This window comes from Leucoraja erinacea, chromosome 23, assembly GCF_028641065.1.
Source record: "Leucoraja erinacea ecotype New England chromosome 23, Leri_hhj_1, whole genome shotgun sequence".
NCBI lineage: Eukaryota > Metazoa > Chordata > Chondrichthyes > Rajiformes > Rajidae > Leucoraja > Leucoraja erinaceus.
In genome coordinates, this window is record NC_073399.1 from 6,388,275 (window position 1) to 6,413,402 (window position 25,128).

The 25,128-nt window shown below is 42.9% G+C and overlaps 1 protein-coding gene across 3 annotated transcripts in view; it reads left to right on the forward strand.

The window, feature by feature from the left end:
• Positions 1 to 24,387, forward strand: part of gas7b (growth arrest-specific 7b) — a 340,981-nt gene extending 316,594 nt beyond the window's left edge. For 2 of the 3 annotated variants that reach the window (XM_055653719.1, XM_055653720.1), the window contains exons 12-14: positions 6,264 to 6,343; positions 17,945 to 18,043; positions 21,666 to 24,387. In XM_055653719.1, the coding sequence (XP_055509694.1) occupies positions 6,264 to 6,343; positions 17,945 to 18,043; positions 21,666 to 21,779 (293 nt within the window). In that variant the 3' untranslated portion in view covers positions 21,780 to 24,387. Of the gene's footprint in view, positions 1 to 6,263; positions 6,344 to 11,324; positions 11,864 to 17,944; positions 18,044 to 21,665 lie in introns of those variants that run through there. The other variant, XM_055653722.1, reaches the window with a different exon arrangement.
• Positions 24,388 to 25,128: the final 741 nt, after the last annotated feature.

Below are 25,128 nucleotides of genomic sequence, written 5' to 3' on the forward strand. Positions count from 1 at the left end.
TGCTGGAGACACTCAGCGGGTGCAGCAGCATCTATGGAGCAAAGGAAATAGGCAACGTTTTGGCCCGAAACGTTGCCTATTTCCTTCGCTCCATAGATGCTGCTGCACCCGCTGAGTTTCTCCAGCATTTTTGTGTACCTGTCATACATCTATGTTCTCCAGAAATGCTGCCTGATCCACTGAGTTACTCAAGCACTTTGTGTATCCTTTAAGAAATGTTTCTCTCTCAATCTTTCTCCCACTCACCCACCCCAAGCAATGATTTAAAGACCTATAAACTCGAACTGAAACATTAACTTTATTTCTCTCTTTATAGATGCAGATTATTGACATTACTTTCTGTTTTTATTATGTATAGTGTTTTGAGAGTTGTTGGAAATGGCTGTTCGCACAAATCTTAAAATGTTTTGTCGAACCCAAAGTTTTGGAGTAACTCAAAAGGTCAGGCAGCATCTCTGGAGGAATTGGATCTAGGCAAAATTCCAGCATCTGCAGTTTTTTTAACTCTGGACCTCTAGAGACTTAGCCTGGCCTGCTGAGTTATTCCAGCTCTTTGTGTTCTTCCCAAGGTTCCAGCACATGTCTGAGAAGGGTCTCGACCCGAAACGTCACCCATTCCTTCTCACCAGAGATGCTGCCTGTCCCGCTGAGTTACTCCAGCTCTTTGACTCTATCTCCAGTTTAAACTAACATCTGCAGTTCCTTCCTACGCGTCTTCCAGTCTTTCCTTTGATCTTACAGCAAAGTAGTCATGTGTTAGTTCAGAAGAATGGAATGAAAACCCCATCATAAAACCAGCCGAGGATTTCCATGTTGGAATGGAATGTCAAATCATAAATTAAAAATGTATATACGGAACACCTTATCTTAACCCTTCGTTCTGGAGGGTTGCAAATATAAATGATCAATTTAGTTAAATTATTGGAAATACTACGATAAGGAAAATATTTGGAATATGCATTATTTGGAATATTGCATAATTGTGAAGTGATGAGCGGAGAGAATGAAGAAGGTTGTAATTGTAAAACTGCCGCTTGAAAATGTTCTTTTTTGGCCAAATATGTATTTTTTCAGAGCAGTTGCCTTAAATCTTCCCACACTGCAAATCCATGATCATGCTTATTTATATCAACAGGAGAGAGAAATAGAATGCCAAGTGCAAGTAAAAGGGTCATGACAGGGAGGAAACACAAATTACTGAACAGACTCTACCACTGCACAACAGATTGAGGTTACTGCTCTGGGGATGGTTGTTACTGTATTTACCTTCCTTTCCCAATCCTCTGTTTTTATTTTTTTTCCCCCATCTCATCATCCTTGTCCAACCCTCCACATCATCATGCTACCGCTTGTCTCTTCCCACATTTCATTTTATCTCTCTTCCACTGCACGCATTCCCTGCTTCCCCCTCCACCCCTATCTCCATTCTGTTGCAATGACAATCTTGGCAGATAGACTTATTTCCTCATATGCTCAGTTGATAGCCATAGTTGCCGGTGATATGCTGGAGGCAGTGAGGTTTTTAATGTGATGCACTATAAACTAGTACAGGTAGTAGTAAAACAAAACACACATAATTCTACCTTGAGATTATTGCCTGATAATCACCTACCACTTGTGTGGATATCAGATGCAGTCATGCTGTCTCCAGGATTGAATGAACAATTGATAATCTATTGACATGCATACTCAAGGCAGAGGAGGTATGTACCATCAAGCAAGGGTAGGCATCAATGACTAGAGGGAAAGTCTGTTAGTATTTTCAAAAAGCTAATTGCTGCTTGCAGCATTCTGTTATCATTATAGCAAAGCAGATGCTAAGCAGTAAAACTGCCTCAGCAGAGCTAGGTAGTGTTTGTAATACAAATGATTAAAGGCTGTGTGTGATATTGAAGCGTTCATTTGCAAGATACTAGATCCACACTGCCACCTAGTGCGAACTAAGGTAACAGTCTAACCCTGACACTTGTATGATCTTGTACGATCTATCTGTTTACAAGCAACACTGCCCGTGCACTGACAATGATAACCATTGAAGATTGGTATTGACTTTAAACTTTATTTACACGGATTGGCCACGGTGCTGATGACTTTGAGCTTTATGGATATAGAGCTGGAAATTGTATATCTTTATTGTCATTTCCTGAGTATTCACATACCCAGAGGAAACAAAAAAACGTTGCTCAACCAGTGTCCATTCAGCGTGCATTAAAAATAAATAGAAATAAAAATACATGTATCATGAACAAATTTAACACTCTACTAAACATTACCAAACATTCAACAGGCTTCTTGCATTAATGTTCTTGCATGAACTATAAGATTTTTGATATTTGCATCACACTCAGAACATTTTCGTCCTGTGGTTCAGACCACTGTAGCCACAGTGTTACATCCTTCATTCTCAGGAATGTGCATGCAGATCTCTGATATCATGTGGGTTAATTCAAACAATGCATTTAATAAACGCATGTAAAAACTTTCAGCCAGTGGGCACAATGATTGATCTGTAGAGTTGGCTCAGTTGGTGCATGCATGGTCCACAGACCTGTTTATCCAGTACTCCATTAATCACTGCAGGGTTGGTGCCATTTCCCACTGCCTCGACCCCCTCCCCTATCTCTATTTATAATGGGATGATAATTGAGGTACTGCTTTGGAGAAGCCCTGACTGGGGATTATTAGTAAAATAAAAGTTGCTTCTTCTCTGTGAAATTTCTTCTCTTCTATTGATGTACATCTAGTCGGCTGACACTAGATCCATTTCCCCTTTCTCCTATTGTCTGACACTGTGCACTGAGCCCTACGCTGCGATTCACATATTGACCAGTTGCATCACGGCCTGGTTCAGCAATTCAACTGTCCAGGAACAAAGGAGTTTACAAACTGTGCTGTGCGCTGCCTGGTCCATTACGAGTACCGACGGCACCACTATCGAAGGGATATATAGCGGAGTTCCCGCCTCATAAAGGCAGCCAGCATCATCAAAGGCCCACACCACCCCGGACACGCTCTCATCTCATTGCTACCATACTATAGGAGTCTGAAAATCATGACCTCCATATTCAAGAACAGTTTCTTCCCAACCACCATCAAGCTGTTGAACACTATAAAACATTAACTAAACTAAGGGGTTTCTTAAGGGGTTGGACAGGCTAGATGCAGGAAGATTGTTCCCGATGTTAGGGAAGTCCAGGACAAGGGGTCACAGCTTAAGGATAAAGGGGAAATCCTTTAAAACCGAGATGAGAAGAACCTTTTTCACACAGAGAGTGGTGAATCTCTGGAACTCTCTGCCACAGAGGGTAGTCGAGGCCAGTTCATTGGCTATATTTAAGAGGGAGTTAGATGTGGCCCTTGTGGCTAAGGGGATCAGGGGGTATGGAGAGAAGGCAGGTACGGGATACTGAGTTGGATGATCAGTCATGATCATATTGAATGGCGGTGCAGGCTCGAAGGGCCGAATGGCCTACTCCTGCACCTAATTTCTATGTTTCTAAGAACAGTGAATTGGCTTGGTATACATTAATATTGGGGTCTTTCATTTATTGATTTTGTTTGTGTATTATGTTATCTGTGAGCACTGTGTTTAGAGGCCTGTTATGCTCCTGCTAGTAAGAATTTTATTGTTTTACTGTCAGTACATATGACAATGAAACACTCATGATGGGCTGTGCCAGTGGTTAGTCTGCAGAAGATCCGGATCAGGCACAACTTCTGGTGATTTGGCAGGTTCCCCTTTGCCTGAGTGCAGCATCTTTCTCAGTGCTGCCACCTGCTGCCACCTGTTGGTGTTTGCTCTTCCCTGAAGCCAGCACTCTGCCCAAGTGGTTGAGAGATAGCTGGAGTAACAGCGGGACAGGCAGCATCTCTCGATAGAAGGATTGGGTGACATTTCAGTTCAAGACCCTTCTTCAGACCGAGAGTTGGAGACACAGAGATAAGGAAGGGTGTGTGAAAACGAGATATCAAAGGGGACTAATAGCAAGGAAAATGTAAAATAGATGGGCGAGGTTGATAACAAAACATACAGATAAAATTTAATCAGGAAGACTGTTACACTGGTCGGAGAACTAGATGGGGGAGGGATGGAGAGAGAGGGAAAGCAAGGGTTACTTGAAGTTGCAACAGTCAATATTTATACCACTGGATTGTAAGCTGCCCTAGCGAAATATATGCAGTGCTGTTCCTGGCCTGGCTTGTAAAGTTGAACCCTGTGGTCATAATAAACACTTCCTGTTACTTTCTGTGATTATGGGACACAAGATGTGTCTCCTGCACAACACCTGGCACAGCCTCCAGCAACATTCATGCAGGTAAAGCTCACCAGTTTTTCTGCAGATATTGCTTCACAACAAACTGGGAACTGGGCAGATTTCTGTGGAGCTACATATAGTTAGCTCCTTGTTCTTCATTTGACCCAATTACCTCAATTTGAGAAAAATTCCTCTCTCTGTTGCTAGGTAGCCACCAATCTCTGCTCTTACCGTAACATTAGTGCTCTGGAATCACATTCTATTATTTCACAATATGGCATATAACCTCTTTCTGGAGTTAAGTTTTTATGATTATTTTGTTTGAACATTTGCCACTTATAAATGCCTTAAAATACCATTGATTTATCACAGCATGGTGTGGTTTGGTCATTTAGCATGAGTATTGACGATGTTTTAACATCATCAATATTAATGTTACATTGACAAAACTAAAATCCTCACCATCACCAGCTCGCTTGATTCTCCCTTTAGTTGCTAAATTCTCACACAATTTGTGCACTTTTGGACAAGCTAAGGTTTGTCGTAGCAAAGTACAGAGAAACAAAATACGTTGGTCAACAATTTCTATTGTAAGGATGTTTTTATGCATTCCTTAAAATTTGAGACCCAATTGGCTGCTTTGTGAACTATCAGTGTCTATCTGCATTTTGATCCTGTGTGTGTGTGTGAGCATGTGTGCATGTGTGTGTGTGCGTGCACGTGTGTGTGTGCGTGCACGTGTGTGTGCATGCATGTGTGTGTGTGCGAGCATGTGTGCGTGTGTGCACGTGTGTGTGCATGCATGTGTGTGTGTGCGAGCATGTGTGTGCGTGCATGTGTGTGTGCACGTGTGTGTGTGCGAGCATGTGTGTACGTGTGTGCGTGCATGTGTGTGTGCACGTGTGTGTGTGCGTGCATGTGTGTGTGCACGTGTGTGTGTGCGAGCGTGTGTGTGTTAAGATCTGTTAAAATCCATATCCCTATAAGGTAAAACAAAGCTCGTTGCCCAGCCTTGCCGTTTGTAAGGGGCATTCTATTCAGTTCAGGGGAGAAGAGGGTGCGACCTGTCCTTGATTCTGCTGCTGACCTTGCCGAGGCAATGTGAGGTATAAATGAAGTCAATAGAAGGGAGTTTGGGGGAGGTCTATAATCCAGCTGTGGCTGTGTAACCAACATCATGCCCGATATGACGGTACTGAGGGCAGGTGAGGTGAGCTCCACATCTGGCTCGGGTAAGTGTAGGTGGACATGTCAGGTGATGACTCAATAGACAATAGGTGCAGGAGTAGGCCATTCGGCCCTTCCAGCCAGCACCGCCATTCAATATGATCAAGGCTGATCATCCACAATCAGTACCCCGTTCCTGCCATCTCCCCATATCCCCTGACTCCACTATCTTTAAGAGCCCTATCTAGCTCTCTCTTGAAAGTATCCAGAGAATTGGCTTCCACCGCCCTCTGAGGCAGAGAATTCCACAGATTTACACCCCTCTGTGTGAAAAAGTGTTTCCTCATCTCCGTTCTAAATGCTTACCCCTTATTCTTAAACTGTGGCCCCTGGTTCTGGACTCCCCCAACATCGGGAACATGTTTCCTGCCTCAAGCGTGTCCAAACCCTTAGTAATCTTCTATGTTTCAATAAGATCTCCTCTCATCCTTCTAAATTCCAGAGTATACGCCCAGGCACTCCATTCTATCAACTTACGAAAGTCCTGTCATCCCAGCAATTACCTCCGTCCTTGTGGCCACAGGCCAGCCTGGTTGGCCCAATAGCTGAAGGTTTTTGATAATTGCAAATTGCAGTAGAGTAACAAAACTGGACTGGCAGCATATGTGGAGAGAGAAACAGGAGTTCCCAATTCAGAGAGTTGCAGAGCTTGATGAATCTATTTGCAAGATTATTGAGTGGGACTGGATGTGTGTCTAATAAAAAAAACAACCATTTGTGATAAATCATCAAAGGTGTTAATTTAGCCCAGCCTTTAAAGAATATAATCTCTGATTACAGGTGATGAACTAATGCGCTGTGTTGACCTCTACAACCAAACCCAATCAAAATGGTTCGAAGAGATGGTCACGACAACTCTGGTGAGAATCAATCAATTATTCCATTGGAACATTGGTCGTTTAATTATCCTTGTAATGAATCTGCAGTTCTAACAGTTAGGAAACAATGTGTAGCAAGGAACTGCAGATGCTGGTTTAAACCGAAGATAGACACAAAAAGCTGGAGTAACTCAACGGGACAGGCAGCATCTCTGGAGAGAAGGGATGGGTGACTTTGGGTCGAGGCCCTTCAACAGACTGATAGTCAAGGAAAGAGGAACGAGAGATATAGACATCACCTAGTCTTTTTTCTCCAGAGATGCTGCCTGACCCACTGAGGTTTTGTGTCTTGTTGGGAAACATTATTTTCCTCAGGCCACCTGAATTTCAGAGAAAATAAAAGAAAGTAAAATGTACTTGTGCATTGATGGAGAGCTGAACATATTTCGGATAGCAATCTTGAGATGATGTTGAAATAGCACACGTGGTTTTCCAGAGAATGTTCCCTGCTGTTAATAGAGTGCAAACTCTGACCTTTCTGTCCTGGGCCTCCTCCATTGTCGGAGTGAGGTCCAGCACAAATTAGAGGAACAGCACCCCATATTTTGTTTGGGTAGTTTACACCCCATGAAAATTGACTTCTCTAATTTTAGATAGCCCTTGTTTTCTCCCTCCTTCTCCTCCCCCTTCCCAGTTCTCCCACCTGTACTACTGTCTCCGCCAACTTCCTTTCATTTTCCCGCGACGCTCCCCCTCCTGACATCAGTCGGAAGAAGGGTCTCGACCCGAAACGTCGCCTACTCCTTCTCTCCATAGATGCTGCCTCATCCGCTGAGATTCTCCAGCATTTTTTGTCTTCCTTCGATTTTTCCAGCATCTGCAGTTCTTTCTTAAACAGAGTTTCATTATGTTCACAAGACATCTCCCAACATCTCACAATGATATCATTAGGTTTAAGGTGCAGACAGCATTATTACAGAAACTACTCTGTGTGCAGCATCACCAAAAATAATGCATGACCAATTGATTTGATTTTGGCAACATACATTGGTCATATGACTTAATTTCCTCCCTTTAAACAGTGCGTGAGGTCCACTTGCATCCACTGACTAAGCAGCAATGATTTCAGCCTGAGGTTCATGTTATATTCTGTCCCCGGTGTAATAGGCCATGACGTGTAGCTGGAGTGTCAGTTATATTTCATTTCCAACTCTGGAGCTTGGCATGAACCCAATGCCGCTACATGCAGGTGCAGGAGTATCACATGCTGAACCAAGCAGGCACGTTAGGCCAACAGATAGCAACTGGAATATATCCTATGTCACTAAAGGTTTATCTCAACCATGTTTGTGAATTAGTTAGCTTACGGTCCACTTAGACTGGGTAGCCATTTCTCCCCTGAGATGTCTGATGATTTTGTTTTTACTTCAGGCCTTTCATATCTGCTAGTTGTGAACACATGCTCTGATGTACACTGGGCTGTTCCTAGCAGGGGGCTGAGACTGTGTAACCATCACTCGAGTGTTATTGAACTAGTAGCAACCCCACAAGATGCCACTTAGACCAAAATGAACTTTCCTTGCCAGGACCTCCCAACTTGTCGCCCTCAATGGCTCACAAAAGGTTCAGACCACACAAAGCACCTAGTGTGCTCACACATTTCTAAACACGGTTTGGCAGCCGGCAATCCCACCCATTTAAAATTTATGCAAATAATTATAATCGGTTCCAAGTAGCTGCTGGTTTAGAAAAACTTCTGTAAACATCTTAATTTAGTCAACTCACATGCCTGTAAGTTTCTTACATTCTTTTGAATGGGTTTTAAACTGGAGAGACCACAATCAGAATATTGAGTCCTGAATATGGGCGAGGCGCTGGGACTGCCCGGACCTGACTAGGCCTCTCACATGTGGATCACGTGCATGTTCTGACAGAACGTGGGGCGGGAGATCGGCCTGGCTCAGTACCGTATCCAGATGAGGGTGATTTCAGTAGGATCCTGTTCCCGGTCAACATTTGGTCATTCGTTTTCATAGAGATTAAAAGCACATATGATGAGAGTTATTTTGATCTGAAGAGTAAGAGGTTCTTGACTTTGATTCAGATCAGTTCTATATTTTTTGAAAAAATGTACCTGTAATATTCCAGAAAACAGAATCATCCATATCTTTCTTTAAACTCAATGTATTGTTTTGTCACGTGAGACTAACAAACGCGTTTCCTCAATGCACCCATGAAGCGTGTGAAAAACTGCCACGTAGGGCCCAGACCCCCCAGTCCCTCAGTCCAGTGGTGTTTGGACCCAAGACTGTGGTCCTTCCCCACAGAGGCTTCATGGTCACTGCACCCTGCTTCACTGTTTGCAATGCACATTTAGGCCAACCATTTGCTAGCTCTACTGGTCTGTTTGACTGAATTGGTATCATATCTCTCTATGCATTGCTCATTCATGTACCTGTCCAAATGTTGTTACTGTCCCTGCCTCCAGAAATTCTGAAAAGGGTTCCAACCCAAAACGTCATCTATCCGTGTTCTACAAAGATGCTGCCTGACCTGCTGAGTTGCTCCTGCACTAGGTCTCACCTTGTAAGCCAGCATCTCCAGCTCCTTGAATCTCCCACCACCATCTCCCTCCCTCCCTCCACCAAGCCAATGTTACATCCCATGGTCTAGCCCACATTGGATGTTATATCTGATTGGCTCACCCACACTTTCTGTTCTAGCCTTCTGGATCAGCGACCATGTGAGATACAAGAAGATACATTTAATTGTCATTTGGACCCCTTGAGGTCCAAACGAAATGCCGTTTCTGCAGCCATACATTACAAACACATAGACCCAAGACACAACATAATTTACATAAACATCCATCACATCGCTGTGATGGAAGGCCAAATAAACTTATCTCTCCACTGCACTCTTCCCCCCCCCCACCCCCCCATGTCAGAGTCAAAGTCAAAGCCCCCGGCTGGCGAGATCTCATGTGATGGGGGCAGAAACAGGCCATTCTGTCCATCAAGTCTACACTGCCATTCAATCATGGCTGATATTTCTATCCCTCTCAACACCATTATCATGCCTTTTCCCCATAACCCCTGACACATATAGTATCAATCTGTGCCTTAAAAATATCAATTAACGGCCACCACAGTCTTCTGTAGCATTGCTTTCCACAGATTCACCACCCTCTGACTGAAAATAACTCCTCCTCATCTCCTCACTAAAGGTAGGCCCTTTTATTCTGAGGCTACAGCCTCTGGTCCTAGACTCTCCCATTTGTGGAAACATCCTCTCCACATTCACTCTAACCAGGCCTTTCACTGTTCGGTAAGTTTCAATGAGGTGCCCCTTCATCCTTCTAAACTCCAGCGAGTGCAGGCCCAGTGCTCAAAATTGCTCACAATACTCCAAATGCAGTTTACAAAGCCTGGTCTAACTTCCTAAGTGGAGATCGAGAGTAGCCCCTTCCCTATTAGAACCCATCTAAACATTGCATCAGAAACCATTACTGGACATGCTTAACAATTTCTGCCTCAATTAATCCCTTAGCACTAAGGCAGCTGTGATTAATTAGTTCTTATTAAAAAGTGATTCATGATGAATCACCCATTTCTCTAATCATGATTAATCAATTAAAGTGATTAACTTTCTAAACTCTCTGCTCTGAAGTTAATTCTAGAATAGGATGCTAAGAGAATTTCTTGTTTTGTAAATAAATGTTTGGAAACTTTTCATCCAGTTTATCCAGTAAAACTAAACAAAAACGTAAATCAGTTAAATGCATTCAGAACATTTCAATCAGCATGTTGCCGAATAACTGGATTGGTTTTCAAGTCCGAGGTATGGCATAACTTTCTTATGAACCTAGAAAGATAGGAATTTAGTAAAACAAAAGCATTGTGAAACAACTTTCAAATATCAGCCATCCCTGTCGACATTCAAATATCAGCTGGAACACAAACGTGCCTTCAAATTTCTTTCAGTCTCTTTAAATGTTTTATTCTAACCTTCTGGGTCAGCTACCATGTGGGACCTTGTTAAAGTCCAAGTAGACAATATCGACTGCCCTGACCTCCTCAAACCTCTTGGTCAGCTCTTCAAAAATCACTTAATCATATTTGTGACACCTTTTCCACGAATTAAACCAGGCTGACTATCCACAACCAGTCCTTGCTTTCCAAAAGCAAGAAAAACCTGCCTCTCAATTTCCTTTCCAATAACATTCCCACCATTGATGTACAGCTTAGAAACCTGTAGCACCCTCGATATCCTTGTTGCCCTTCTTAAACACATGCACAATGTTGGTTATCCACCAGTCTTGCAGAACCTCACCTGTGACTGACAAAATTATAAAATTCTGCCACAAAAAATTGCCTGTGGGACAGGCCCTTAAATATCTCTGCAAGGGCCTCTATTCGAGCCATCCAAATATTGCATCAGAAACCTTTACTGGACATGCTTCACAATTTCTGCCTCAATTAATCCCTTGGCATAAAACTGCTGTGATTAATTAGTGTAAGAAAAAAAGGATTAATGATTAATCACCCATGATTAATCGATTCAAGTGATTAACTTTCTAACTCGCTCGTCTCTGAAGCTACTAGAATAGGATGGTACGAGAATTCCTTGTTTTGTAAATAAATGTTTGGTAACTTTTCTGTCAGTCTATCCAGTAAAGCTAAGCAAAAACGTTAATATAATATATCAGTTCAATGCATTCAGAAAATTTCGTACATTTAGAAAAACTGGATTGGTTTTCTAGGCAAGATATCGGACATTGGACGCACCTTTGTAACAAACTAAAACAACAGGAATTCAGTGAAGTGCAAGCATTAGGAAGCACCTTTAAAATATAATTTGTCATTCAAATCTCATCTTGAACACAAAGATTCCTTTAAACTTGACCCAGTGTCTTCAGACAAGTCAGTTGCCATTCTTGCCCGTACAAATCGGGGAACAATTATTTCACGTTCCTAAAAGAAATCAACAGAAACATCTGAGTTTGGTTTTGAACGTTTGACAGCTTTAGACAGAATTCCATTTGCAACTTTGGCCAGAAGTGTCAACATCAAAAATTGCTGGAAAGCACGAGGTTTGAAAACCCCACGTACAAGAGAGAGAGAGAGAGAGAGAGAGTGGGTGACATGGTCATGAAGTTTGGAACAAATATTCAGGAAGAAATGAAGCAGGAGCTGAAGAAAATACTGGGATATGGGGACGGCTTTTGGGAAGAGAATGATTAAGCTGAGGGCACTGTGAAGCAAAGTAAATGAGAAGAGCTCGATGTCATTCTCTCCTGAAAGAACGTCAAGACGCCGGAGCCAGTGGAGTCGTATTGAAACTCCAAAGACATTCTGAAGATGTTGAAGCAAGAGATGGCTATCCTGGAAAGCACATTGAAACGCCCAAACACACAAAACAATACAGAGCACTCACGATGATTCCTCTCAGCTCAGTTGAATCTGAAAGATGTTTTAGTGCTGATGGCCTCTCGCTCACAAAATTGTGTAATGAAAGTCTAAAGTATGTTTGTGAAATAAAGCTCAATTAGCCAAAGAAAGAATGAGTTTTAATTTGGAAAACACAATAATTAGATTTTTGAATCTTAATGGTTTTAATTATGAAGTGATTCATTGAGTGGCAAAGTGAGTCATTAATGGTTGTGATTAATCCCTTTTTCAAAATTAATCAATGAATTAGTTAATCTGAAAGCAGCCCTATAGGCCACGATAGCCAGTCAATATTAGAGTAGTGAAAATCACCTATGATTCATAACCCTATTATTCCCATCCCCATCTGTGACTTCCCTACTAGATTATTCCTCTAATCCCTGCTGATTATTTGAGGGTTTATAGTACAAGCCCATCAAAGTGATTAGCCCTTTTTTATTTTGAAGGTCTACCCATATTCTCCCTGGGATGGGCTCTCTCTGTACTATCCCTGATGTTCTCCCTTATCAACGGTGCAACTGCCTGGCCTCCAGCACTGAATATTGTGCTTGGAATATTGATCTGCTGGTGCTATCCATCCCTCAGCGATGCTTCCATAATATCGCAATCCAATGTTCTGATCCATGCTTTGAATTTGTCTGTGAGACTTCTTGTATTAAAGTAGTTTAGTTTCGAGGTACAGCACAGAAACAGGCCCTTCGGCCCACCGTCTGCAAACCCCGCACACTAGGGACAATTTACACCTATGCCAAGCCAATTAACGCACAAACCTTCAGGTCTTTGTAGTGTGGGAGGAAACCGAAGATCACAGAGACAATGGAAGCAGGTTGCGCGCGGGGAGAACGTATGAACTCAGTACAGTCAAGCACCCGTGGTCAGGATCGAACCCAGATCTCTGGCAATAACACTACCGCAGCGCCACTGCAGTAGCTTTAACGCTGCACCAACATGCTGCCCATTAAATGCAGTTTCGCCTGTTGGACCTTCCACATTCCCTGGCCTGCTTTCTGGACATTTGATTGAACTCATCTTCAGCTTCATCTTTTTCATCAGCATCTCTCAGCAGGTACTCCTGCACCTTTGCGTGTGCTGGTTGGCAGCGTTCACTTGCGGACATCTTCTTGCACAGGGTGGGCCTGAGTTGTGTTGAGTTTTAATTTCATACCTGACCAGGTATGACTCACAGTGTTTGCACTGGGTGGACTGATATTGTGGCTACATGGTAGTTGCAACTTCCACGGCAAAAAATAGTTTATAAGCCACAAGACAAAAAAAGCAGAACAATTAGAATATTTGAAATGGAACTTAAAAGATTTACATCACAATGAAAAAGAAACATAAGAACGGGAACAATTCTGAGAATGGTCAAAGCCATTCAACCACCGTTGCAGAATATTCTTCCACCTTCCCTTCAGCAAAGCCAATCAACTTGTCACCAGCATGCTTCAGGGCCAGTCCCACTTGGCTGTCTTTTGCGTGCCATTTACGTGACCTGCTAGCGTGTGGGCAGTGCGTGGGTAGCATGTGGGTAGCGCGGGGACGAGCGCGTGGAGTGGAGTGGAGGAGTGTGGACTTCGTCCTGCACGAAATCTTTGCACGCCACCGGCCTGTCGCGTAACTGACGGCCAAAGTGGGACAGGCCCAAGACCCTGGCGCGACGCAACGTCTCACTTCCAACAGCAGCAGAAGCAGGCAAACGATCGCCGAACTCGGCCTGGGGCTCACGGCCGTTGCGGTCCGGATCCGCCCCCACTTCTTCTCCCAGAGCCGGGCCCAGAAGATTGAAGATGGACACAAAATGCAGGAGTAAGTCAGCGGGACCGGCAGCATCTCTGGAGAGAAGCAATGGGTGACGTTTCGGGTCAAGACCCTTCTTTCAGACTGAAGAAGAGTCTCGACCCGAAACATCACCCCTTGCTTCTCTCCAGAGATGCTGCCGGTCCCACTGAGTTACTCCTGCATTTTGTGTTCGTCTTCAAATGACGTCACGCTCTCCAGATGTGCGGGCGCATGATAACGCGCGCGACTCTCGCGGGACCGTCACTACTGGCCTGTCGTATAAGTGAAGGCCCAAGTGGGACAGACCCTTTACTCCACAGGGATATGTTGATCTTTGGTATGAACATAGCATGACTTCCTTATTATTATTATTGTTATCATCATTTCTTTATTTTCAAGGCAATATTTCACTGGGTGTAAATGGCTCACGTGCTAGTTATTGAATAATTGACCAAATGATATTGAATGTATTTTCTTGAGAAGAAACCCTACAACCTTCAGCCTACAGCCCCCTGAGGAAAAGATTTGAAATGGGAAAAGATGACCAAATTTAAGCAATTACTACTACATTGGATTAATAATTCATTAGACAGTTGCTGAGGACAGTGCATTTGTAGCCTGTCTGTTCATAAATTCATGTTCTCAAAGCAGAATAAGGCTATTCGGCCCATCAAGTCTACTCCACCATTCAATCGTGCCTGATCTATCTTTCCCTCTCAACCCCATTCTCCTGCCATCACTCTATAACCCGACAACCGAACAAATCAAGAATTTGTCAACCTATGGCAATGAATTTCCACAGATTCACCACCATCTGACGAAAGAAATCCCTTCTTATCTCCTTTATAAAGGTACATCCTTTTATTCTGAGGCTATGGCCTCTAGTCCTGGACTCTTCCATTTGTGAAAACATCCTCTTCACATTCACTCTATCCAGGCCTTTCACTATTCAGTGTGTTTCAATGAGGTCCCCCTCCAGCGAGTGTAGGCCCAGTGCCTTCAATGGCTCATCATATGTTAATCCAATCAATCTTGGGATCATTTTTGTAAACCTTCTCTGGACCCTTGGTGATGCCAACCCATCCTTCCACAGATATGGGGCACTAAACTGCTCACAATACTCCAAATGCAGTCTGACCAGTGCCTTAAAAAGCCTTATAGTAAGGAAGTCCTGTTTTTGTATTGTAGCCCTCGAAATAAATGCTAGCGTTGCATTCGCCTTCCTTACTACTGATTCAATTTGCTAATTTACTTTCTTGGGAATCCTGCACCAGGTCCCTCAATTCCCTTTGCACCTCAGATTTCTGAATTATTTATGCCTTTATTCCTACTACTAAAGCACATGACTGCACTCTTTGCTCTGCTGTATTCAATGTATGTGGATCTTAGCAAAGCTATTGACAAAATGTCAGCCTGGTCAAAATGGTGACCAGTGGCAAATTAGGTTCAAAACTGCCCCAATGGCATAGTATATTTTGAGAGGGTGGGGGGGGGGGGGGGGGTTTGTTGTGTGTGTGTGTGTGTGTGTATATATATATATGTGTGTGTGTATATGTATATATATATCGTGTGTGTGTGTGTGTGTGTGTGTGTGTGTGTGTGTGTGTGTGTGTGATGTGTGTGTGTGTGTGTGTGTGTGTGTGTGTGTGTGTGTGTGTGTGTGTGTGTGTGTGTGTGTGTGTGTGTGTGTGTGTATGTAGTGGCATTGGAACGTGCTGCGGTGGCTGGTGGGATAAGCAGATATGATAGTGGCATTTATGAGACATTTGGAAAGGCACATGGATATGTAGGGCATTGATAGATATGGATTATGTGTAGGCAGGTGAGACTGAGTCTTGGCATCTTGTTTGGCACAGACATTGTGGGCAAAAGGGCCTGTTCTTGTACTGTACTGTTCTATGTAAAACAATCTGGCCATTACCCTTGTGTATGGAAGCTTGCATTGGCTAACATGAGCACTACCATTCATGCATGACAGTAGTGACTGCAATGCAAAATATACATTTTGGCCATTATGGACTTCAGGAGCTCTGCAGCCACGTAAATGTAAGTCCTCAGTCTGAAGAAGTGTTTCGACCTGAAACGTCCCCCATTGCTTCTATCCAGAGATGCTGCCTGTCCCGCTGTGTTACTCCGGCATTTTGTGTGTATCCCCGGTGTAAACCAGCATCTGCAGTTCCCTCATGCACGTAAATGCAAATCTTTATTTTGAATCTTTGGATACATGATTAATAATCTCTTTCACTCCTTGGCAATGCAATTTACTTGAAGTGATGCGTCTAACTGTGGCTTTGTCTGTTTGTGCAGCATGCATGTCGTAATGCCCAGTGTCGTGTGGGTGATTATTTATGATTCAACAAGTGGTGCCATAAAATTAAAAGCATTTTTATCACTTCCTGTTTTGCGTTCAGGAGAGTAGCTAACGGCGTGTGTTTCACATCTGTTTCCTGTTAGGCAGACGGTGAGCTCACAAAGACCTGCCGCAGGAGCTGGAAATGCAACATGAATAATTGAATCTGTCTTGTGCAGCCTAACCCACTCACTGTGTTTTAACCAGGGATCTGCCGGACTGGCCTTATGCACCAGTATGCTGCTGCCAGTCGCCAGACCTCCAGGAGAATCTGTTGCTTATTTCAATTTGTGGAAATCGAAGTTTTGAAAATACACATCAGAACCTTGGAAGCAGCTGGCTGTTTGATAAAAGTGGTGAAAAAAAAAATCACAAAACTAGGATTCTACTTAATAATAGGGAAAGCCAGGTCCCGTATGGAAGTAGAGAAGTTGCCTTGACTGGATTGTTTGGGACTTTCCTATATGTAAACCAGGCAGTAAGGCAGTAATTGTAACCAACCCTGCTTGGAGCCAGGCTGGCAGTGTGACTGGTTACGATGCCCATCAAATTTTACTCTCCATCAGCTTCAGTGGCCATTTAAAGAAGGCAGCTAGCCTTAAAACGTTCCCTCCATGATAACTTGTTTAAAATAGCAAGTGCTTGCAAAGGCTGCCAATGTATTATCATCAACCGAGAGGACATTTGTAAATCATCACAACATCGTTTCTTCAAGCCCCGAGGTTGAAACATGGCAAACCAAGAGTTAATGTGGGGTGAGGACCATGAAACACTCCACACTGATAGTGACCTTTTCACTGTTCATTCTAAGTGAACAGGTATCTGATGTTCCATGTGGAGGAGCCTGCAGAAGGAGGGGGGGGGGGGCGGGGGTAATTGATGTTGCTAGGAGCATCATTGAATAGGTAACAGTATGCTGAGTACTGAGAGGTTATTGCCAACCTCTTGCCTATCTCCAGCTTGGATCAGGGAGTTAGAAATCTAGAAGTCAGAATATGGAATTTGCCACCAAAAGCAGCGGTCGAAGCAAATAACATAAGTTGTAATTAAGGAGGTCAGAAAGGTTTATGACTGAGAAACAAATGAAAACGATCTCTGGTAGGGTTAGATGGGCTCTGTTGGGGGAAGGCTCATGTAGGCAGGGACTGTGTCATTGGGTACAACCCATCCATTGTTTTGTGGATAAATTCTATTTATTTTACTTATGACTAAATCGTCTCCACTTTTGGCAGTAAAGTCATAATTTGGTTTGAAACTTGAAAGGATTATTTCCATCTGGAAATAAGCTGAGAGTAGGGAAGATTCAAACAAGGGGACATGACTTGAGAATTAAGGGACAGAATTTAGGGGTAACATGAGGGGGAACTTCTTTACTCAGAGAGTGGTGGCTGTGTGGAATGAGCTTCCATTGAAGGTGGTGGAGGCAGGTTCGTTTTTATCATTTCAAAATAAATTGGATAGTTATATGGACGGGAAAGGTATGGAGGGTTATGGTCTGAACGCAGGTAGATGGGACTAGGGGAGAATACGTGTTCGGCACGGACTAGAAGGGTCGAGATAGAAACATAGAAACATAGAAAATAGATGCAGGAGTAGGCCATTCGGCCCTTCGAGCCTGCACCGCCATTCAATATGATCATGGCTGATCATCCAACTCAGTCCTGTTCCTGCCTTCTCTCCATACCCCCTGATCCCTTTAGCCACAAGGGCCACATTTAAGAGCCCTATCTAGCTCTCTCTTGAAAGTATCCAGAGAACCGGCCTCCACCTGAGGCAGAGAATTCCAGACTCATAACTCTCTGTGAGAATGGCCTGTTTCCGTGCTGTAATTGTTATATGGTTATCTATCAAAGACAATATTCAAAACTTTAAGCCATGCCAATCACTGCAACAACATGGGGTATGTTCAGTTTAGTTTATTGCCATGTGTACCGAGGTACAGTGGAAGGTTTTTGTTGCATGCTAACCAGTCAGCTGAAAGACAATACCTGATTGCAATTGAGTTGAAATTGAATGTTAATATCAAGCTCGTTCTAATATTTCTGTTTGTTTTGGATCTTGCAGGACCTTGAGAGGTTGGAGGTTGAAAGGATTGAGATGATTCGGCAGCACCTCTGTCAGTACACACAGCTTCGCCATGAGACAGACATGTTCAACCAAAGTGTAAGGAAAACTTTGCCACTATTGCCACTGCTGAGAAACATTTGCACAGAAAAATCTGCTTCACTTGAATTTTCATTGGTTTGGAAATGTAAAATGGGAACAGTATTTCAGGAAATGCTCTTATTAAACAGTTCCTTCGCTGTATTAGAATGTGTTGGCTCTGTGGATCTGCAGGGCAGTACTAGATTCAAGGATATGGATAGAGAACTGGTTGGTGGACAGGAAGCAAAGAGTAGGAATTAACAGGTTCTTTTCAGAATGGCAGGCAGTGACTAGTGGGATGCCGCAAGGCTCGATGCTGGGACCCCAGTGGTTCACAACACATATTAACGATTTAGACGAGGGAATTAAATGTAACATCTCTAAGTTTGCGGATGACACAAAGCTGGGTGGCAGTGTGAGCAGCGAGGAAGATGCTATGAGGCTGCAGGGTGACTTGGATAGGTTGGGAGAGTGGGCAGAAGCATGGCAGATGCAGTATGATGTGGATAAATGTGTGGTTATCCACTTTGGTGGCAAGAACAGGATTGCAGATTATTGGTGGTGGAGGTGCAACAAGACCTGGGTGCGCTTGTAGATCAGTCACTGAAAGTAAGCATGCATGTTGCCAGCAGTCGCCTGTTGTCCGGGAACAGGAACGGCGACTGTCAGAGTGGAACACACATACACACACACACACACACACACACACACACAGCACACACACACACACACACACACACACACACACACACACACACACACACACACACACACACACACACACACACACACACACACACACACACACACACACACACACACACACACCCCCCCTCCCCACGAACATGTGGCAACTGCATAGTCTCCTGCAGTCGCCTAAAAAGTCGCCTAAGTGGACAGGCCCATAGGTAAGCAACTCATTGCGAATGAAAGACTGCAATTAGTTGCACACACAACCAGTGTTGTCTGATGCAGACAATAACACATACGAGAGCCTTTTAAATTAATCATAAATTTTGCAGAACAGTTTCTTTTCCATTCATTGCCATTTACAAAAAAATTAGCTTAGCTTTCATTTTGCTTTTCATCAACAACTAAGTCTACAGTCCGAATACTGCATTGTTCACTAGATTTCTACTGCTATTTTTTAAATGCCTAACTGGAAACCTTCTTTGTCACTGATCCTTGAATGTGGTCTCTGGAGTCAGTCAAACAAGGACACATATTAGATCTATATCTAGCCTTTCCCAGGCAATCAGTTTCCTCAGGCTGTTTGATGAGTGTAGAGGCATTTTGATTTTTCCTTTGCGCTTGTGAAACTTGTGCAGCAGGTGGCTCCTTAAAATGTGGGCCTGTTTACTTCAGGGTGTCAGATTCTTAAGTCGAGGGGGACATTTAGTTGGAGCTGAAAATAAGCTTACGGAATGCCAAAAAATTATCTGATGGTGCATGTGTCACAGAGTATGTTTAATGACTGGCTATATTGGTCTGGTGCAGGAATATCACAGGTTTGGGCGACTTACTGGTGGATATGGTTTCCTCCCATTTAACTCTGCCGTCTAACTTACAGTCTACTGGATTTTATAGACTGGATCACATTGCTGGAAATGCATCGATTCTGGGCTTTTGGGCAAAATGGCCAATGTTGGTCCAGTCACTTGCTGTTCGGTGCTTCCAGTCTTTTTCAATGTACATTGGAAGATGTGAGCGCTGGATGGTATTAATTTGGATGAGGTTTACAGCCTTGCCCTTCAATGACAGCTTGAACCGGGTCGTGACTGAGCAATGGATTTTGTTTTTCTGGGTGCTCCACTATTTTGAGTTTGTTACCTGTGTGGTCCGTGGCCTGCAGATGTTTTAAGCTGAGAAGTCATGTAAGCATTCATGTGGCATTCCACATCCTGATCGCAGGAACGTGATTGTAATTATTTGCCAGTGACTATGATAAAGTGAGGCTTCCATGGTTAGGTTTCTGCTTTGATGTTACCTCCTGATTTTAATTTAATGAGAGGAATTGGTATGGGTAAACTGTAGGTGTTAACAGGGGCAGCAGCACAGGGGCTCAGCTGATAGAGATGCTGTCTCATACGACTAGAGACCTGGGTTCAATCCTGACCTTGGGTGCTGTCCCTGTGGAGTTTGCACGTTTTCCATGTGACTACATGAGTTTCCTTTGGGTGCTACAGTTCCACATCCCAAAGACATGCTGAGTTGTAGTTTATCTCCCCCCAGTGTGTCGGAAGCAGATGGAAAAGTGAGATAAAATAGAGTTAGTGCGAACGGGTGATCGATGATCAATATGGATTTGGTGGCCCATGGGCCTGTTTCTGTGCTGTAACTTTCAATCAAATGGTGTGTGGCCAACAAACGACATTAGGTAATAGCACAAGTCGCGGGCAACATTTCTGCATCTACCCATGTGGGATAATTTCAGCAAGTGGGGACCTGACCTTCATCTCCCAATTGTGAGTTGTCTTCCAGTGGTGAGGTTTAGAGGAGCCTCTCCTTCCCAAATATTCTTTATGTGGGTAGTCTGCAGCAATCAAACCCTTTGGCAACTCTAAACACAGCTACAGTCATGGAAGATGAATTCATGGGATATCTGTTACTAGATCTTTCTCGACTGTTCAAGGAAACCAATGTTAAGGTACAAGACATGTAGGAAGGAATTGCAGATGCTGGTTTTTAACCGAAGGTAGACACAAAATGCTGGAGCTACCTGTCCCGCTGAGTTACTCCAGCATTGTGTGTCTGCCTTCTATGGTCAGTCTTCCAGATTTCTTACTGTTATTCCACATGTTGCCAGATTACCAACAGCCTTGGCCATTGGGTCAGGTACAGCACTTTCAAAGCCATCATTGCCCATCAGACAGAAGTTGCTTTGTTAAGTTGCTTCATTCCTTGCTCAGTGATTGTCTTTATGTCCGACTTGACATTCTAATTGTCTCCGGCCTTCAGAGAAGTAAATGATTAAAGAAAAAATTAACATAAAACCAATGAAACATTTGTAGATACGTTTTTTTTATATGATGCCATACAACATGGAAATAGTCCTTTGGCCCAAATTCCCCATGCCGACTACAATGCCCCATCTAAACTCATCACGTTAGCCCACATTTGGCCCATATCCTCTAAAGTTTTCCTATCCGTGTACTTGTGCCAGCGTCTTGTAAATGCTGTTTATGGTCCCCTCCTCAAGTACCTCAGCTGGCAGCTCGTTCCATATACCCTCTACCCTCTGAATGACCTGTGCAGGAAGGTACTGCAAGTGCTGGTTTAAACCGAAGATAGACACAAGATGCTGGAGTAACTCAGCAGGGCGGGCAGCATCTCTGGAGAGAAGGAATGGGCGACATTTTGGGCCGAAGAAGGGTCTCGACGTGAAACATCGCCCATTCCTTCTCTCCAGAGATGCTGTCTGCCGTGCTGAGCTACTCCACCATTTTGTGTCTACCCTCTGAATTAAAATAAATAGATTGGTATTTTGAATTAAACTTGTTATTGCCATATAATCAAAGACATTTGTTCTCACCTGTCTTGAATTTTGAGATTTTGATGCCTGGTTCTAGACACTGGAATTCCTCATTTTGTAACGAACGGCTTAATGACAGTATCGTTTTGTTTCTTGCCTGTTCTCTAGACTATCGAACCAGTGGATCAGCTGCTCCAGAAGGTTGACCCTGCCAAGGACAGAGAACTCTGGGTGAAAGAGCACAAGACAGGCCACATCCGGCCTGTGGACATGGAGTTATAGAGTGCGCTCTTTGCGGGGATGGCTGCCCTTTTCCACCGGCATTAACTGAGCAGTTAGCTGCTACTGGTCTTCAGGTGGATGGATTGTGTCAAGGATTCAAAGTGCAATGAAAGGCACAGTGCAAGCTCATAACAGAGTGCCTTTTGTGTATATGAAACAAAAAAAGTTTAAATATTTAGCCATCTATGTCAAGCGGTTTGTTTTTTGTGCTAGTATGAGTTTTCCTGCAAATCAAACTGCCTATTCACCAGCAATGGTGGAAAAGCTTCCTCTTGCATGCTAAGCATGTATATAAAAGAAGTGCTTCAGCTGTCATGAATTCTGTGTCTTGCCCGGACCCCAACCCTCCTTACATTCCAGATACCAGGGCAGAGTGCTTGTCCTGAGATCCAGATGGGCACTTTCACATGAAAACCAGTTCTGACTTTTGACTTTGTGTTTCCTGGCTGGCATTCCTAGCCATGAGCTGGGCAAATAATACTCCTCACAGCTGGACATATCACAGATCCAATTCACTTGAGTCAAAGGGTAAATATAGGAGCAGTGGTCAGGCTTTTAATGTCCAAGTGTGTTCAGTGTATTCTGATAATGATCAGTTAATGATTTGCTTTGCGAGTTATAATTTGAATGTGTTTGGAATTTCGGTTTTAGATTGTTAGGATGTTGCTGAGCTTCAACTTAATTTGTGAAAGAATCATTAATCGTTAAACATGTTTCCATCAAATTAGCCAAGTTATGGAACGGGAGTTCATTCAGCATGTTCTAAATTAAACTCTGTGGATAGCTAATCTTTTTCTGCCGAGGTTTGTTAATAATGTGATTTGTTTTTTAATACTTGTATAATTGGATAGCTTCCACCACAAGTGTGCTCCTCTTTGCATCTCTTCTCCATCTTTGACCATTCGTCTGCTAAGTACAGCCTGTACTTGATGGCACCTTACAGCTACCTCTGAGGTACTTGGGACTACTATTTTTTTCCTCTATTCATTCCATCCTTTACATTTCCGGTCTTCCTCCAGGTTTGCTTGCTTGATGTAAATACATCTTTGTAATTGAGTCTTTGTGCACTAAGTATTACTGTTTTGAAGCAAATTCTATTTGCTTTTTTTTTTGTCAACCAAATGGTCTCCTGCCTAAATAAGCCTGTAAAGCATTTCCTTTCCTTCTGGAATCCTTCATTTCTTGGAGATCATGAGCAAGGAATTACAAATGTGTCTGGTTCCACTTGACGTTACCGAAGATGCAAAATGGCTGTTCCTGTTCTAAAGTCTCTCTAAAGTGCAGGCATCAATGTAACAATTAATTGATTGATTCAGAATTACATTAAACTCTTCAAATGGTCTACAAATGATTCTATCCATCAACCAACAATTAACTTGAGCATAAATGGCATGTTCTCCATTAACTACTCAAAGTTGTCTTGAGAGCATTTCCATCAGCATTGAGCTTGCTTGATCCTTTTTGCTAGGACTAACATTCTATTGACCATGGAATTACGAAGGTGAAGAACCAAACTCCAAATTCTCCATCATCGTGTTCCATTAAACGAGACTTCCAAAACACAATCAGTTTCGCAGCATCCAAAAATGGCAATGTTCATTCAGAGCACCATCAATGCAGCCACCACCATCAGTTAAGATTACAGTGAAAATGTGCTGAATGCAGGAATAATATGTTCAGTTTGATATTTATCTACAGTTGTCCAAATCCAACACAATTTATATTGGGAATGCTATCAATTAAGATTGTTTTAGGCTGCTGCCCTGACACAAAGTAACGTGGCAGAATATGGGCGCTAAATAGAAAGGTGCAATATGGAGAAAACCTATAGTGATTTTGTGTTAACCCCATCACTTGATCTCACTTTAAGAAGCAAACTATTTCAATGTTCCTTTGGCATTGATGATTAACCAACAATATGTGGAGTTTGCTCAGGCTTATGAAGGACAAAGAAGCAAATTTCCTTTTGGGAAAAGCTGCTCATGCTGTTTTTGACCTTGCTGATCCTTACATGTGATAGAAACATTCCAAATGACCTCAGCAGATACAGGATACAGATCCAATCCTGTGCATCTTAACATGGTATTGCAGGATCAAGCTCTCTTGGTGCTATTCTCTGCTTGTTTATATATTATAACAACATTTGATGATAGTATCACTAAATATTACCAGGGAACATTTTATCAGTGTACGACTAACAGGTCCACAACTTTTTAAAGCACAAATGCTTTTTGTATATCTTACATTCAGTTGGGTTTCATAAACCAATAACCTTGTTACAATAATGCAGTTTCTCTGTAATATTCTGAATTTCTATACACTGTCGTTTTCTACAAAACAGCATGTCGTCCGACCAAATTGCCGTTACTTAAGATGTTTTCATGTGAAAGTTCCCTCATATGAATTTAAACTGTATTTGCAACAACATAATGTTTCTTATTTACCACTTTGTGCTTTGAATATTGTGCAAGTTGTGATAAATGTCCTCTAGTTGAATTGATGTTATTAAAACATTCACACTCTCAATGAAAAGGAAGTTGCTTTTAAAGGCTGTAGCTGCTAAAATCAGAATGTTTTCTGTACAATAAAAGATATTAAGTGAAATGGTGATGCAGAAGTTAACAGTGGTTCACTCTCTGTTTTAAATATCTCCGAGTCTTTATAAGTGTATGTGCAAATCATTGTAATTTGAACTCAACTCAACTTTGGATGACGGCCCAGGAAATGAATCTTAATGTTGCCATCTGATCAGACTGCTGTTGCTGAAGGAGACGGCCTGAATGACTGGACTGCAACATAAGCTTGCAAATCCGTGCTTGTTCCTCCGTCTCAGCAGCAAGAAAGCCTGGCAACTGTTGACAGGTAGTCATCTGAATTTGACCGTTGTCCTCTCTGAAGTTGCCTTTGGCTTTCTCTCCAGACCTTGCTTTAATTAGAATCGCATTGCAAATTCTGTTTCCAGTCTCAGACTGGCAACTAGTAAACAAGTGGAGATGTGGCATGACGGGCTTGCTGAAACTGCTTCTACTATGCCAGTGTGGACTGCCATGCGGTGCAGACTAGACAGGGTATGGCTGTAATGATTTTCCAGATTTTTCAGGATTTGCATTCATCTTCTTCCATTCCAGTTCTGAGGTGTAGGAAGAAACACCAGATGATGGTTTAAACCAAAGATAGACACAAAATGCTGGAGTAACTCATCGGGTCAGGCAGCATCTCTGGAGGAAAATTAATAGGTGACGTTTTGGGTCGTGACACTTTGGGTCGAATTACTCAATCTTTTTGTGTCCATCTCCTGTTCTGAGGTGACTGAGAAAGCCACTAGTGGGCAGGAGTAGCAAGATACGGT